Below are 17,971 nucleotides of genomic sequence, written 5' to 3' on the forward strand. Positions count from 1 at the left end.
CGGAGCACAGAACACGGACGGACATCGGCACTGCATCGTGCATATATTGTGGATGTCCGCGTTTAGATACAGCTGTATAGTAAACTCTGACATCCGCGCTTACGATAGATTGCAGATTTCCGCGCTGCATCGTGCATACATAATATATCCACGATGCAGCGCCGATGTCCATCCATGTTCCGTGCTCCAGTCGGATGGTGATTTCTGTTGCATTGCGCACTCACTTCCGCTTTTGATGACGTATCGTGCTCAGACGATTACTCGAGGCTTCGTTTTTAAAATCCAGAGGAGATAGTGTAGTTTCCCGCCCAGTTAGAACCAAGCTTCTGTGTCTGGCTGAGAGGCGTTGGCGCCGGGCCCCCTCTAGCTGACACGACACCGGCCAGGATGCCGGGGTGCAGGCTTCCGAGTTAGAGCCTGCACCCCGGCAGAGTTTTTCCCTGAGAGTCAGGGGTCTGGAGGGAGAGTTTCTCCCTAAATGAGAGCCAGTGATACCAGGGCCCTGCAGAGAGAATTTTCCCGGGATAGAAATAGAGGTATGTGGACCAGAAGGGAGAGTTTCTCGCCAAGTGCGATCCAGTGGCACGAAAATACATTGTGATACCAGGGATGCGAAACTGCATTGTGATACCAGGGGCACGAAAAGACATTGTGATACCAGAGGCATGACAGGGTCTGCTCGAGCGCTTTTCCCCTGCTTTGCTTCCACTCTCTCTGGTCACACACCCTAGGTGGCAGGGTGGGGTGGTGGGAGCCTTAAGTGTGGGTGAACAGGGTGTCCTGGAGAGCCAGGTAAGCCAGACCTGTCCAAGCCGGAGAGCACGGTCTGGGTGGACAGGCTGTAACGGAGAGCCAGGCACGGAGGTTCTGTTGGTCTGGGAGATCCAGTCATGACTGGAATTTTCCAGGCTGCTGAGAGCCGGGCCAGGCCTGGCATGGGTGAAGCTTAACTGTCTGTGTTTATTTTTCAGTCTATGCATCACAGGGTTAACAAACCACCAAAGGTCAGGAAACTTATGAACATCTGGAATCCCTATGAAGATGTTTGACTGAAAATGGAAATAGCCACAACAATGAGCCGCCTCATGCAGACAATCTCATCCCTCCACCGTCCAGGATAACCACATTTACACATTAACAATTTCACAATGAACTTCCCCAGGAAAGTCTGCAGATACACAAACTTAGAGAAATGTGCATAACAGGATAAAACCACTGCTGTCTGGATGTTTTAGGTGTTACAAAGGCAGAAATAGCCTAAATTCACAGAGAGGAATACACAACATGTGACTAAACTAATCTTTAGAGTAGAAACATCAAAAAATACATTTCCAGAGTAGAAATGTACGACAAATGTTTGGCCCCATACAAAGACCAAACATTTGTCATACATTTCTACTCTGGAATCTTGAGGTGGTGAGCCTCTACTTTGCAACGTGTCTAGACTAGAGTAGATCAGAGAAGGGACAGTCTGATAAATTATACAAGGGAGGTTAATTGTTTGCTTCCATTTTTGTTGTAGATTTGGTTTGATGCACAGATGTTGACAAACCCTCACTCATAGGTTTCCTGAGAAGCGGTCTTGAAGCTCCAACCTTTACTATCTTGACTATATTAACCCAGAAAGTAATGACAAAGTGGACTAAGAGTGGAGCTGAGGTGGACCACAGACAGTCCTGTGACATGACCCACCTGCACAAGTATGCATAACTTGAGACCTCAATACAATTTCATTGGATGAATTCTTCAGAAAATCCCCTCCTGTACAGTTGTCCTGAATGGGGTATTTAGTAATAGAGACTAAAACATTTTCTTGCACCAGGTTATGAATGTGTTATTTCTGTGTAAAACTGGACATTTTAACATGGGGATCCATGGAGATGGATTCCCTTCTGTAGGCTGCCATAAGTGGACATTTGAGAAACTGCAGTTTTTGGAACTTTGTTGCATGCTGGCTTCAATTTCTGGCCCTGTTTTGTGAAATGATGTCAGTATCTCTAGTAAGATCTGGTGACTGGGGAGGCTATGTCTTGTGAGTTACATCATCTTTCATACCGATTACACCATTGACTGACACCCAATGACCTCCATGTAAGCATCAGGAAGAGATAGGTTGGATAGAGCAAAGGAGGAAGAACAACAGTGTTCTTAAGAGACTGAAAGAGAGAAAGGGAGTAATGGTAGAAAGAGATAAATCAGCTGTATGACAGAGAGTTCTGGTCAGAGGATGGAGATTCAGGACAGAGCAGAGCTCTGTTTTCCTCAACTCCTCAACACCTCCTGCAGGAAGCCAACATCTCACCGGTTTCAAGATGTATTTGTGCACGTTGTGCTGTCTTCAATATCTGTGCTCATTATTGTTCTCAACCTGCTCGTCATCATCTCAGTCTCCTACTTCAGGCAGACATTAACTTCTCATTTTGGGAAATACAAGTGTCTCGTATCATCAATGTGTTCTTTGTGTATTTCATGTTTAATGTTGCAACTGTCTGAACTGAACCATGCATTTACAATTGATTTATTCACAGGAAAGAATTTTACATGTCATGCTGATACATACATAGAGCAGTTGTTAAAAATGAAATACTCATGAAACAAGATTTCTATTTCAGAGTCCATGTATTGTACATGTTGACTCACTATGGCCATCTTGTGGCTGATTTAGAAACTTGAACAGTTCTAATGATAATGTGATTGTGAATATTTGTGCTTTTTCTGCAATGGCATGTCAGCTCTGAAAAGAACATCTGACATTTTAGATCAAGCCCTCTGTCATCATTGAAATATGATGTTTTAGTGAGTTAACAATGCTTTTCTTTCTCTTTCCAGGCAACTCCACACACCCACTAACATCCTCCTGCTCTCTCTAGCTGTTTCTGACTTTCTTGTGGGCTCCGTGTTGCTGCCGGGAGATATTTACGCACAAACCCAGTGCTGGTTTCTTGGAGAAGTGATGTGTTCTCTTTGTAATTATGTGATCAACATTGTTTTGAGTGCTTCAGTAGGAAACATGGTGCTTATTTCAATTGACCGATATGTTGCTATTTGTCATCCTCTGCATTATCCCACCAGAGTCACCGTGACAAAAGCCAAACTGTATGTGTTTCTGTGTTGGTTCTGTTCCTTTTTCTGTATTAGTATTGTTTTTAAGGATGTGCTGAATCAACCAAGCATAACTAATTCCTGCGATGGAGAATGTGTTGTTGTTTTCAGCAACATTGCATTTGTTACTGACCTTATTTTAAACTTTATTGGTCCAGTTATAGCCATTATATTTCTATATATGAGAGTGTTTGTGGTGGCTGTGTCTCAGGCTCGTGCCATGCGCTCTCACACTGCAGCTGTCACACATCAGCATTCAGTGACACTAAGTAAAAGAAAATCTGAGTTGAAAGCAGCCAGGACTCTGGGTGTTATCGTTCTTGTGTTTCTAATATGTTTCTGCCCATTTTACTGTGTCTCCCTTGCAGGAGCCAGCCCTTATTCTGTAAATGTTGCATCTATAATGTATTATATGAACTCCTGTCTAAATCCTCTGATCTATGCCCTGTTTTATCCCTGGTTTAGAAAGGCTGTGAAACATATTGTCACTCTGCAGATACTGCAGCCTGGCTCCTCTGAGGTCAGCATGTTTAAGTAAAACTGTGGAGTGACTGAAATAACAGCAGCTATACAAAGTTTATTAATCAGTGAATTAAGCAAGTCGGTGATCTGGAAAGAGTAAACGTACATTGAAATGTACATCTGTACATGTACATCTGTCAAAACTGTGAGATGTAATGTTGTCAATACAAACTGTCGTTGATGAACAGTGTAACCATGAACATGTTCTATTAAAGAAAGGGTCATTACCCTTCCACAGCAACAGTGTGTGAATTATTACTGCAAACAACAGTCAACACGTCTTTCACATTTTCTAACATAATTTAATGAGTGAAATAAATAAACATGGTGCTGACCCTCATCTGTGCCACTTCACACTCAACCGGAAACCACCAATGGGTGTGTCATTTTAACAAAACCAATTTTTAATGATCAGCAGAGAAGAAGAAATTCAAAGAACAAACATGCAAGTGGATGCAACAACACTTGGATATGATCTTTCCCATTAAAATAGAGGCTACAGTGTGACTACATAAGTTCAAAACATCTCAAGATTGATATAAAACTATGTTAGATATAATATTTTATTTTTTATTCAGATTCTGAATTATTCCATTTCTGTTATGTGAAAGTAAGGAACAACAGTTTGCTGTGGGAACATGAGTGTGCTGAACCAAAGTACTGTTGTGGTTAGACTCTGCTGAGAGACAACATCATAGAGTGGAATCCCAGATGAAGTTAGAGGATGAAGACAGGGTTCTGCAATGATAACTCAAACCATTTCACCATGGAGAGCAGGTTTTGACAACATGCAGCATCATTATAAATAAAAATACGATGTGAAACATCACCCAAAAAAAAGAGCTTGGAAATTTTGGGGGTCAGAAAGTGTGTACGAGATCCTTTTACTGGGAAGACAAAAAAAGAACACTTGATTGGCAAGGGCCCTGCGACAGACTGGCGACCTGTCCAGGGTGTCCCCTGCCTTCGCCTGAGTCAGCTGAGATAGACTCCAGGACCCCCCGCAACCCTAGTGAGGATAAAGCGGTGTATAGAGGATGGATGATTGGCAAGGCACAATTTTAGTCAATGACTGACAAAAGAAAATGAGAATTTTTGATAGTTTGAAACTTTTAGAGCTTAGATGTAGTTTAATAAGAGCCTGTGATTGACTAAAAAAAAAAAAAGTAAATCTAATTGGCTTGAGACTCTTGGTGCTCATATTGAGTATAATGGCAGCTTATGATTCGTAAGACAAAATAAAAGCTTCTTGTGCTTGTATAACAAAATGAAAGAACAAAAGCAGCCACAAATGGGATAAATTGTAGTCTAAACTGAGGAATATCAGAAATACATTTTCTCTGCTCGTCTCTTGGGGATAAATGAAGCTGTACACTACTCAGAGACACAGCAATACAGACAGATGCAGCAGAAACACCAGTTAGAAATAAAAATCACCAAAATGTGACAAATGAAACAAGTGCTGGCCAGAATTTCAGACTGCCAATGTCCAAAAACAGAACCTAAACACATTGAAACTGTAGTTCAGCACCACCACTATATATTATTCATGCAGCACATTATAATATCTAGAGCATGTTTTATTCACATAATTCCCCACTCTCTTAATACTGTATACACCTGAACTGCACATACCACTACATATTGCTACATACTGGATATAGCTTAGCGTTTTTATAAAGATCTTCTACTTCAACATTTTTCATTGTATTGCACATTTCCTGCTTCTTCCGTCATTCTGGTTAGATACTAAACTGTATTTGTCAGGACAGCTGAGACCAGGCCCAGATAGTGGCCTTCCCCTTTCAGGACCTCCAAGCAGCATGTGACAGCGGTAGGTGTTTCTCATTCTCTGTGATTAGGCTTCTCAGGAACAGGTGGACTACAGCCAATCAAGCCTCACTTCACCTGCAATATAGTCAGACGCCACTGACTCTCGCCAGTAACCGCTTACAGCTAGTACAGTCAGTTATTCTGCTCCAGAACTCCGTCATTGTACTAACCACCTCTGTTTTCCTCTATTACAGAACCGGATGCACCTGTTCCTGTCGTTTGACCTACCGCGTCCAAAATCATCACTGGTTCCCGGAGCCCTCGCACATGAAAAGAAACTCACCTGTGCCGTGCTCCTTCGCTGGCGTCCCTCTTTATCATCTACCTACCCCCAGCCATTCTCCATCCTGGCACAGAAACCGCTGCTGTGTCCAGGTCCTGAACATCCCGGTCGTTGTGAGTTAGATAGCTAGAGAGAGTAGGATAAGCCTTGTAGTTACAGTTTTCCTAGTTCTGCTGATGCGGTGAAGCACTGGTGTAGTCCAGGGTATACGGCGGTATACGGCGTATACCCACTTATTTTTCAGTTACCATTGCGTATACCCACTTCTAATGCTCCCTGGTGCGCATCATTCAGTAATATCTGTGTGCCAGGTAGCCCTCTTTTCCTTAAAGCTGCTGTCCGGAGTTTCCGTTTGTTTTCAATCTATGTATCATTTTTTAACAAAGCTTAAATGTGTTAGTGTAGTTCGATACTATAATATAAAGTTAGAATAACGCGATATGAAAATTTATTCCTGAGCTCTGCCTTCCTCTCATAGACCCCCATGTTATTCCAAAAAGCGCCGGTTGCTGCCGACCAATCAAGTTCGAGCTTCAGCTTTGTCATGCTGTCAATCAACGGTTACGCGCACAGCAAGCAAGCCCATGCAGAGGTGGGCGAGCTACGCACTACGCAACCGCGCGCACATTTGTTTTGCTTGTGGAGGAGAGAGCATCAGGGATCAGCAACTTCCAGAAAAGTTACCAATCCCACGGCTTGTCAGGCCAAGAGACTGCAGGACGTTTTTTGGCTCGGGGTGCTCGCGTCGCTCCCCGACCACGGCCTCCATAGCCCGCCTGACGGCTTCGTTTAGATGGCCGACCTCTGGAGGAAGATGTTGGGGCGTCTGGGACATACTCTTCGTCAGAGGAGTCATGCAATTCTGAACTCTAGATAGAAATAAATAAACAATGTAACACATATACACGCGTAAATGCACTAAGTTTGATAAACAACGTCATCGAGAGGGATACACGAGTGTAATCACATATTGAAACTTTACTCGTTCATCCTAGCAGATTCATGTTATTTTGGTATTAGGACAAGTTAGACTCAATACAGCATTCTAACGTAATTCCTTTATTATTTACTAAATGTACTAAATGTAGAAGAGGGGAAAACAGCAAAACAGGCCATATGCTGCAGCACTCCGGGCACTTCTCTCATGTACTGCACGCGTGCACAAATAAAGGGGCGAAATCAGAGGGAGGGACGGTGGGACCAACAGTGTTCTGGGAGACGCTGCGATTCAAACTCCGGACAGCAGCTTTAAGGATGATGAAGCCATGAACAACCCTCCTCTGCCTGTAATTGGCTGGTACATGCTACCTTCACTGATTCGATTGGTTAACTTTAGGGATGAGCCAATCAGAAGCAGAGTAGAGCGGGTCATACAGAGGAAAATTTTGCTAACACCTCTGTGGCACTCCAGTTGATTGACAGGTCTGCTTGAAAGATGCGCAGAAATGCGAGAAAGTCAGAATAAACACCTTTCAAGTGAGTGGCACGTATCAAGCGAACCTACTTTCATGGACGATATAATTCTCAGGTAAGTTTTAAGGTGGTTTCCAAATGAATCATTGTTTTAAACTACTGGCAACATGACTGCACATTTCAAGGAGAGGATATTTTGTCGCCAGTGGTTAAACTGAGTGTCGGGCCGAGTCTGACTAACGTTTTGAAAGGCTAACGTAAGTCTGAAGCTAGCTAGATTGGGATGTGGGAAAACCTCTAGGCTGGTAGTTGATTTTAAAGTAAGTAAAAACACAAAAATGGGGACAGGTAGTTTAAGATTCGACTTAAAACAATATTGAGGTCTAACCAGGCTTTCTTATTTTGTATAGGGACAGACAACAATGAAAAGGAAGGGAGGTATTGCTGACTTCTTTTTTGTAAAGAAGCACAAATCAGGCCCAGACCAGGCCCAGACAGACCCCAGCCCTGAAACCAGCAGCCCTGGCAGCTCCCAACCTGAAGCTAGCCAGGCAAGTCAGTGTGAGCAGAGTCAAGGACCCAGTCTACCACCACCAGGTCAGAGCATATTGAGGCAGTAAACTGCATCTTCAGTTTATTGAAAGGTGAAGCCTAACACTGTAACAAAAGGTGATTTTGACAGATTAAGCCTCATTTTGAATTTTGATTTAGCTTGTAACAATAGATGAATTTCTGTGTGATTTTATTTTAAAACAAAAGAAGAAGAAAAAACAGGGTGTTTTTCTGGACTAATTCAAAAAACGGTGAAAATTAAGAGTATACCCACTTCTCCAGGGACCACTACACCACTGCGGTGAAGTATTTCTTGCTTTGGTGTTACCTTGTGTGAGTTGATAGTGTTGTTTGTCTTCCCGGCCTCCAGGAGGAGCTGAGTGTAGTTTGAGTTACTTACCTTTGTTCCGCTTCCTGAAAGTTCGCTACGCCATCTTTGTAGTCCTTTTGTGTTGTAAATAAATCCTTTTTTGTCTTCTAAATCCGCCTGGTCATTTCCTACACCTGAGCTACTGAACCAATTCTTAACAGTATTTCATTACCTTAGATTCTTGAATGTGTTCAGTCTTTTAGTGGTAAAACAAAACACTGGATTTAAAGGGAAAGCTTGAGTAAGTATTATTAAATGGGACAAAGTTTACCGTGCGTTTTTGTGAACTTAATGAGCACCATTACAATTAGGTACAAGCACATGTGTGAAGAAAAACACATGATGTAGCTACACAACAACAACATGTGATGCAACCATGGCCAAACTGTGACAATCTGTTTTTAAAGTTAAAGAGCAAAAGTTTCAGCATTCAACTTTTCTCATTGTCAAATAATTTGTGAATCTTCAGATTTTTTTTTTTTAACAATGGCAAAGGGTTTAGATCGTTTGACTTCCTTTGTGGAAAAAAACTCCACAAACATGCAACACATCACCTGCCTACCACCGAACATCAGACAAACACTGATACTGAACACCGATGAGCATCTGAAGAGCCAAAGATTTCCAAGACAGTCTGGCTGCAGACCACCTCGCTCAAGCCCCTCTACCACCCTTTTCAGGCCCCTGGCTGCCCCACCATCTCTCTCAAGCGCCCTCCACCAACCTCCCTCAGACTCCTGGCTGCAGACCACTCTTTTCAAGCCCCTCCACCTCTCTCAAGCCCCTCTACCACCCTTTTCAGGCCCCTGGCTGCCCCACCATCTCTCTCAAGCGCCCTCCACCAACCTCCCTCAGACTCCTGGCTGCAGACCACTCTTTTCAAGCCCCTCCACCACCCTTCTCAGGCCCCCGGCTGCCCCTCCACCTCCACTATCATCCAGTGTTTCTGTTTTTGTTTGAATTTTGGAAATCAGTCTTGCATCCAATCTGGGGTTAACATATTTATTTTAACAGACAACATATTTTAGAAACATTTCTACTAACACTTATTCAAAAACCTATATATACACACAGCTCTAATATATACATATATTTACATTTTAATGCAGCATAGTTTTATTTTTTTTCCACCATATGAAAAAGAGTGCCCATCTATTGGTCCTCAATCCTGCATTCACAATATGCCAGGTATCCTCTTTTGTCCATTATCTCTTCACAAAATATCCACGTCTTTTACTACTTGAAATATAAACTTGAATGGCTCCAAGATGTGTTCCTTGTCGTCCTCACTAAGCTGACCCGATCCGTCAGATGAAAGGCTAACAAACTGCTTCACAGACTCCTTCTGCATCTCTTGTCCCATCTGCAGGATGTCAGGCAGCTCAACAGTTGCAGCAAACAAATGTAGATATTCCTGAACCCATTCTGCAGCTTTTTTGCAGTCTTGGAAATTTTTTTCCTCTATGCTGGTCTTTGGAAATGAAAGAAAAAAGGGTTATCTGGGTTTTGAATGGGCAAAATTAATAAATTAAATATTATTTCTATCCTGTGGAAAAGGTATTCCTTTTAAGTAAGATGCATAGACCTAGCAAAAAATCTTACCACTTCCTCTTCTGTCTGAACATCTTTTTGGAGTGGAGATGTAATTTGCAGAGGCTGTGGGTGCTCTTCATCCTAAAAAACAAAGGCCGCACATCTTAAGAACATGCAAAGATCACATGAAGGCACAGTTTTAAACCACAATGTAATGAAGTAATCCAAGTAAACACCTGGCACATATGGGGTCAACATGGAGAGAATGCTCCCCTCAAATTTTTGTTAAGTACAATAGCAAAACCAATCAGAGAGACTTAGTTGTTAAGCAAATAGTTGTCAAAATACTTAGTAAACTTACTTTTTAAAAGTTATTAATAAACAAAATTATTGTCATGATTACTACTGGCATAACAAAGAAATGTGAACTAATGTAAAAAAAAAAAAAATCTTAAAAAGCTGACCTCAGCAGTATCATCCAATTTCCGTTTCTTCAGACGGAAGACTGGTGGCACCTCACCACGTAGCAGAGCTTCTGAAGCATCAGTCCAGTGGGCGAAGACTTTCCCATAGCTCACATAAGTTTAACAAAGACATAAATCAATATTCCACAAGTTCAACAGAGACGGTGCTGTGGTGTAACAACTTCCAAATAGAAACATTTTAAACTCTCTTACAGACTTACCTTCCAAGGTCAAAATTTTCCATGAGCATTACACACCACCATTTTCTCAGAGCTGGCATATCGGTCTAATAAAATTTAAAACAGAACACTTAATATAAGATTAGCACAAACAGATCTAGAGCCTAATTTGAATGATATGGTGAACTTACAATGCTAAAGTCATAGGGTGCATCCAAAACGGTGTACAGGGCATACTATAGAATCAGAATAATTTAATGTTAATATCATCAAAGCACACAAGACAAAATAAGAGTATCAGTCTCACCTACCATCAACATGAAAATGCCACAGTCACTCCCAAATGACTGTCTAGGTAAACCCTGAAATGAGAATTGACTGAGTCACTGCCACAGAGTTTTGAAATCGTCATTAAACCTATACATGGTTTTTAAAATACCTCTAGGTCTGTTCCAACCCTCTCTGTCCATGTTCCAGGATTTACATCCTGGAAAAGGTTTCTAAAATTGAAAAGACAGCTGCATTAGGAGCTAAACAGTCAATAACGTTAAACACAGACATCTTTCATGCACAGCACACACACTCAACACATATCAGGCAAGAACAAAATCTTCATGCAAACACACACATGCAGATGTGGCATTTTTACAGTGCCGTTTTGTGAATTCTGTCCCAAATAATTGTGATGCAATTCTGATTGAATTTAAGAAGCACCATAAAAAGACTGCACCACAGAGCAGAACATGATCTGACAAAAAAATCCAAACCAAATCTTCTCTGCTGGATGCAATTCAGTGATAAAGTCTGTCAAGGCCTTTGGCTTCAAAAGGTCATCAGGTAAGATGGCTGGGAGCTTCTTATGACGATAAATGTATAGGACAAACTGTCTTAAGCTTTCATTCAGTGGTGGATAGACAGTGTCCTGCTGCTGTTGGGGAGTGGAAGAATTGTCTGTCTGTGTTTTAAACAGGTCCCGATTTGTTTGAAATAAATGCCACTTGCTGATATTTTTATGAATGCATGAAAGCCTGGCTTTGGCACACGGTCAGTGCCATGTGTTGTCTGAGGTACTGTAGGTAACCATGATCCTTCCAAGACGGGTATAATGAGTCAAAGCAGGCTCATAGATAGAAAAGCAAAGCTGCTTTTGGGTCTCCTGGAAGGCTACTGGGACACAGAGAGGTACATGTTTAGCACGTGCAGTTTTTTGCCTTTTAAGACGCGTTGCCTTTTTTGCCTCCCCCAAAAAACTGAAGCTGCACCATTTCCTCCAAAACATTTTCTTGAAGTCTTTCTTCTTTAACAGTCTCAGTACAGTATTGTAGTGAGCGGATGTGCTCACAGTGCCTGAATGACAGACCACTTCTAACTGCCAAAAAGTGATATTGTCTGCACTCCTCCAGTTCACACTGTACTTTGTGTAGATGGCCCCAAGTTTTATTTTGAACATGCACTGGGACAGAAAAGCCATGCCTCGACTTCTGAACAGCGGAAATGCCATTTTTTGAGTCCACACAAATACTTTTTAAATGATCCTCGATTGTAACATCTTTACATTTTTGGAGATATTGTTTTTATAAAGTAGAAGATTACAGTGGGGACACTTTGTTTTCTTCTTTTGAAGCAGCAGACTATTATCCACCTGAGAAGCAGTGTCAACAGATAATATGGCACTTGTGTGTTGAAGTGGAGAGCTGACCACTGGTAAGACAGACTTCAGTCTTTGGAAATGTGGGGGGTGGTGAAATAGTTGGGCTCTGTTGGATTGAAAAAGAGGCCTGTTCAGTTGATAAATCCAATGGGGTAGGGGTAGATGGTGGTACATTGGGATCTGAGGTAGTCTCAGTTGCCGGACAAGGCGTTTGCACAACTTTCCCTCAGCAAGCCATCAAGTGTCCTTCCATATCACTTTTTTTGAGCACTGTTTTGTGACACACAGGGCAATGAAAATGTGCTGCAGTCCTACACTTAAGACTGCACTTGCATATCTTTTTATCTGAGGAAAAAAACAAAGAAAAATGTTGTCTTTCAATAAATAGTGCAGCATGTCGGTGTGGTGCTACATACACACCAATAGGCTTCACTGTTCATACACACTTACCTTCAAACGAAATGGCATTGCTAATGTGGACTTTAAGGTGACTCTGGATCCTGTTCAATTTTGCTGGTTTAAATCCAGGGCACAGGGGACAGTGATACAGTTTACAGCATGACGTGCAGTGGTTAGCTGCCATTTGTGTGCCAATCAATACGATAGAATGATGCATCTACGTTAGGAAAGAAAAAAAATCTGTAAGGCAATGTTCAAATGAGAGACCAACTTAAGACTGAACATAATTTAAACATGTTACTCTGAAATTTAGGCTGATTTAATGCTAAAACAGCTCTTTCTAGTGAACTCTTAGTCCGAACGCCCTGAATAACAGGACAAAGTTTTCCAGCTATCTAACAAATTTTACACTTTTCTTTGCTCAGATAGCTACCCAGACCCAAAGCCAACCCACTCAGTACGCTTCCGAAATCCACTCGTCCTTGGTCAAACGTTTACGTTAGGTTGAAGACGATCGTTTATAGTAAACACAACATAGCGGCGAACAATGGCGCTAGCAGCTGCCAACGCCATTGTTCGCCGCTAACACAAGTTTATGCTCTCGTGGACACAAAACTTTAAAGAAGTTATGCAAAAGACAGAGGTAACATCCGGTCGTTTTACTAAAGACTGACAATATTTATTTATGTCAAGATGAAAAATATTACATTCACCTGATTGTTTAAAGTTTTTCACAGACTAGTCACTTACCGTCTTTTTCGTCGGCTGTGAAATAATGGCACTATTTCCGGTCCAAGTGTGCAGTAAGTTACGTCATTTCCGGGCTGGACTGACGCCTCAGGGGCTTGAGAGATGCGGTAGAGGTCTGCAGGACAGGGGCTTGAGAAGTGCGGTGGCGGGGCCTGAGAGGTGCGGTCTGCAGCCAGACCCCTCTCAAGATTTCCTCTGGACTCACTGCAGAGCAAAGACAGAACTAAAGAGCAAAAATGGGATTCATTGTATGGCTAAAATCTGGACTCTCACTGAATGTTAGTGTTTCTGTGCTCTGGTAGTTTTCTGCATTGCCTGTGAGTTCTCATTGGCAGTTGAAATTTCACTGCAATTTAGAGTGTTGTTGACTGACGAAGATCCCTCCTTTCATGCAGTGAATTCAAAACACTATTTGCTTTAGCTACTAACTGCCTGGCTCAGAAGCTAATGGGAACTTAGCTGGGTGTGGATGCAGAGAGTAGGGTACAGAAGGCAAGACAAGGAGCAGCCCTGGCGGAGCCCAACACCCACCGGAAATGTGACTGACTTAGTGCCAAGTATGCGGACACAGCTCTCACTTTGGTCATACAGGGACCGAATGGCTCGTAGCAACGAGCCCGGGACCCCATACTCCCGCAGTGCCCCCCACAAAGCCTCTCGGCGGACATGGTCATAGGCCTTCTCCAGATCCACAAAACACATGTAGACTGACAGGTCAGACTCCCATGACCCCCTCAGCAGCTCCGCAAGGGTAAAGAGCTGGTCCGCTGTTCCACAACCGGGACGAAATCCGCCCTTCCAGCAACCTAGAGTAAACTTTCCCGGGGAGGCTGAGAAGTGTGATACCGCGGTAGTGGGCACACACTCTCAAGTCCCCCTTTTTGAAAATAGGGACCACCACCCCGGTCTGCCACTCCACAGGTACTGTACCCGATGCCCACGTGACATTGTATAGACATGTCAACCAAAACAGTCCAACAATGTCCAGAGCCTTCAGCATCTCAGGGCGAATCTCATCCACACCTGGCGCCTTGCCACCAAGGAGCTTCTTAACTACCTCAGCGACCTCTGCCACAGATATGGACGAAGATCCTCCCGAGTTTTCAGGCTCTGTCTCCTCCATAGAGGATGTGTTTACCGGGTTCAGGAGTTCCTCGAAGTGCTCTTTCCACCGCTCGACGATATCCCCAGTACGGGTCAACAGTTCTCCACCCTGACTGTACACAGCCTGAGCGAAGCCCTGCCTCCCCTTCCTAAGGGGGCCAAACAGTTTGCCAGAACTTCCCCGAGGCTGACCGAAAGTCCTTCTCTGAATTCCTCCCACACCCGAGTTTTAGCTTCCACAACCACCACAGCTGCTGCCCTTTTGGCCAGCCAGTACCTGTCAGCTACTTCGGGAGACCCCCGAGCCAACCAGGTTCGAAAAGACTCCTTTTTCTGCCTGACGGCCTCCCTAACCACTGGTGTCCATCAGCGGGTCTTTGGATTGCCACCGTGACAGGCACCAGTTACCTTCAGACCACAGCTCCTAGCAGATGCTTCTGCAATGGAGGCTTTGGACATGGACCACTCAGAATTCATGTCCCCAACCTCCCCCGGGATGCAGGAGAAACTCTTCCAGAGGTGGGAGTTGGCAACCCTACGGACAGGGTCCTCCGCCAGACGTTCCCAGTTCACCCGCACTACACGTTTGGGTTTACCAGGTCTGTCCAGCAGTCTTCCCCGCCATCGGATCCAACTCACCACCAGGTGGTGATCAGTTGACAGCTCTGCACCTCTCTTCACCCGAGTGCCCAAAACATATGGCCGCAGGTCTGACGATACAACTATAAAGTCGATCATCGACCTTTGGCCTAAGGTGCTCTGGTACCAAGTACACTTATGAGCAACCTTATGCTCGAACATGGTGTTTGTTATGGACAATCTATGACTAGCACAGAAGTCCAATAATAAAACACCACTCGTGTTCAGATCGGGCAGGCCGTTTCTCCCAATCACCCCCTCCAGGTTTCTCCATCGTTGCTCATGTGAGCATTGAAGTCTCCCAGGAGAACTATGGAATTCCCAGGCGGTACCCCTTCCAGGACACCACCCAGAGACTCCAAGAAGGCCGAATACTCTGAATTGCTGTTGGGCGCATAAGCACAGACAACAGTCAGAGTTTTCCCCTCTGCAACATGAAGTCGCAGAGAGGCAACCCTCTTGTTCTCCGGGGAGAACTCCAACAAAGCGGCGCTCAGACAGGGGCTTGTGAGTATCCCCACACCCACCCCATGCCTCTCACTTTGGGCAACTCCGGAGTAGGAGAGAGTCCAACCCCTCTCCAGGATTCTGGTTCCAGAACCCTTGTTGTGCGTGGAGGTGAGCCCAACTATATCTAGCCGGTATCGCTCCACCTCCCGCACCAGCTCAGGTTCCTTCTCCGCCAGTGAGGTGACATTCCACGTCCCCAGAGCTAGTCTACACCACCAGGGGGCGGCACGCCCAGGCACCCGCTCCTGCCAACTGCCCGGTGGACATAGCACCCGACCCCGACTTCCTGCCCTGTAGGTGGTGGGCCTACTGGGCGGTGGCCCCGTGTTACTTCTTCGGGCTGTGCCCGACCGAGCCCCATGGGACCCCAAGGCTCGGCCACCAAATGCTCTTCTACGAGCCCCCCCAGGCCTGGCTCCAGGGGAAGGCCCTGGTTTCCCTAACCCAGGCGAGGTAGTGGCTTCATCATATTCTGTTTTCATCAAGGTCTTCTGAATCGCTCTTAGTCTGGTCTCTCACCCAGGACCAGTTTGCCTTGGGAGACCCTACCAGGGGCTTATGCCCCGGACAACATAGCTCCCAGGATCATTGAGACACTCAAACCCCTCCACCGCTATAAGGTGGCAATTCGAAGGCGGGGGTATATGAAATTGTGCAATGACAAATAAAGTATCTGTGATCTGTGCATGGTTTCCTGTGCCTTGACAGTGGCCAATAACTTGTTAAGTTACCTGGCATTTGTGAGGAAGATGTTGGGTAATGCTGGTCCGTGTGGGGTCTTCCCTAGCTGGATATGGACACCGGCTCAGCATCCACGCTTCCTGCACCACCTCCTTCTTTGTTTTCCCCTAGGCATAGTGAACCACGGGCTGCTTGCTGGTTGTGGTATAATAGCACCGGAGATGGCGGTTAAAACTCTGGTTGGAGTCCGACTCACCACAACGCACTCCATTCCAGAGCAACTGGATTGGAGTACTACTGTACTTTTTTGTGCTCATGGTAAAAACGAACAGGAGGAAAAACACATAAAAAAGAGTCTTCTGACTGCTACACTACTGCGAGCCATCATTCGTCCTCACAGCTAATCAGAGAGCGTCTTTAACTGCAGACTATTTCCATCTTTCTGTCGACCATTGCTGCTGCTGCTTTATTTACTTAAAGTTCAAAATAACTGAACTGTTTTGCAGGTATTGTAATTTTGACAATAATACTGATGATACAGTCAAAACAAAGCTTTGATTTGATGTATTCTTTTTCATTCCTTTAGCAACAGGAAGTTGTTGGAGTGGCTGATGTAGCAGTCTCTTACATTTCATTATCATCATCATCATCATCATCATCATGCATTTGGAGTCCATTCTTCCCCTAGCGAGGGGGTTGGACGGTCAGGTGGTAGCCCGAATTTGCTGTCGCCATTCATCCCTGTCCTTGGCCATATTGACTGTAAGGTTACAGGAATGAAGGTCCTCCAGAACATTATCCATCCATGTTTTTCGTGGTGTAGACATTTTCCAAAGGCCTCTGGAATTCCTGAGCTGTTCAACCTCAGATAAGCTCTCTTTCCCCAGCACTGACCAACACCCATTACTGGAGACATGGGGATACACATGTATTTCTGTATGTTTCATCCACAGGAAGATGGAATTCCTGTGAACATTGAACACCTGGAAGAACCTTTCTGACGGACAAGGATTCTCAATTACATGCTATGGATGTCTTGTTAATGAACTTTCATGCTAAAATCCCTTTTCAGCTTTAGGAGACCCTCAGCCACGGACCTCCCCACATTCCATCAGGCTCAAATAATGGGTCGTAAAGTTTTATGACCTGCTGCAGAAGGCTGGCACAGAGTGACACTCTTTAACTGAAGGAACTGAACATCTTCAAAGTTCATATTTCTGAGATTTATTTAGTTCTTTCCTGATTGCCAAAGTTATAGTGAGATTATGTTGTACATCATATCCAGAATTGACACTCCTACCACTTACAGAAGCCTAGATATCAAAATGCCTGGTTAATTGATCTCTCCCACAGGATTTTGGAATGAATTCCAGTATTAACCTCTGAATTTCCTCTCCATTTAGGTTGAATGATGACCATTGTATTTACCTATTACCAAATGTCTGACTTGTTATTATATTTTCACTGTGATATATATATTTTAATGTCATAAACATAAGTATGTAGTTATGAATGAAATAATTCACATGATATGAACATATGTATTAATCTACACGTTTCTCTTTCACACAACTGAAGTATGGTGGAGGAATAGACAGATTGTGTTTTGCGCGTTTGAGACTATATTTTTAACAGATTCCTGATCATTCCTTTTTCTCTGCCCCTCTTCTCTTGAGAACAAAGAGAGTCAAATTCCACCAGAGATTCGCGCCGAAGCTTCCCTCCGCCTTGAGGTCTTCCCATGACCCTCTTGGCCGATATAAGCCGGACAAGGCCCGGTCCCCGTCTCTTCCCTTTTTCCTCCCTGGGGAATCCATGACGGAGATTCCCATTATTTTCTTACCTAAAGCGCGCTTTTTCCAATCTTTGAAATTCCCTCATCATCAAAGTTTGATAACTATTTATTATCTGTTAATATTTTTGTAACTTAAAGAGACATTTTCGCTCATTTTTTTAAGCCAAAGTTTGTTCATTTAATCCAAGAAC

General features: G+C 43.9%; 1 protein-coding gene across 1 annotated transcript; it reads left to right on the forward strand.

The window, feature by feature from the left end:
* Positions 1-1,629: 1,629 nt before the first annotated feature.
* LOC110957091 (trace amine-associated receptor 13c-like) lies at positions 1,630-3,640 on the forward strand. The gene is made up of 3 exons (XM_022202936.2): positions 1,630-1,700; positions 2,287-2,400; positions 2,830-3,640. The coding sequence occupies exons 1-3, from the start codon at positions 1,630-1,632 to the stop codon at positions 3,638-3,640; spliced, it is 996 nt and encodes a 331-aa protein (XP_022058628.2).
* The last annotated feature ends 14,331 nt before the right edge of the window (positions 3,641-17,971 follow it).

Source organism: Acanthochromis polyacanthus, chromosome 14 (genome assembly GCF_021347895.1).
Source record: "Acanthochromis polyacanthus isolate Apoly-LR-REF ecotype Palm Island chromosome 14, KAUST_Apoly_ChrSc, whole genome shotgun sequence".
Lineage (NCBI taxonomy): Eukaryota > Metazoa > Chordata > Actinopteri > Pomacentridae > Acanthochromis > Acanthochromis polyacanthus.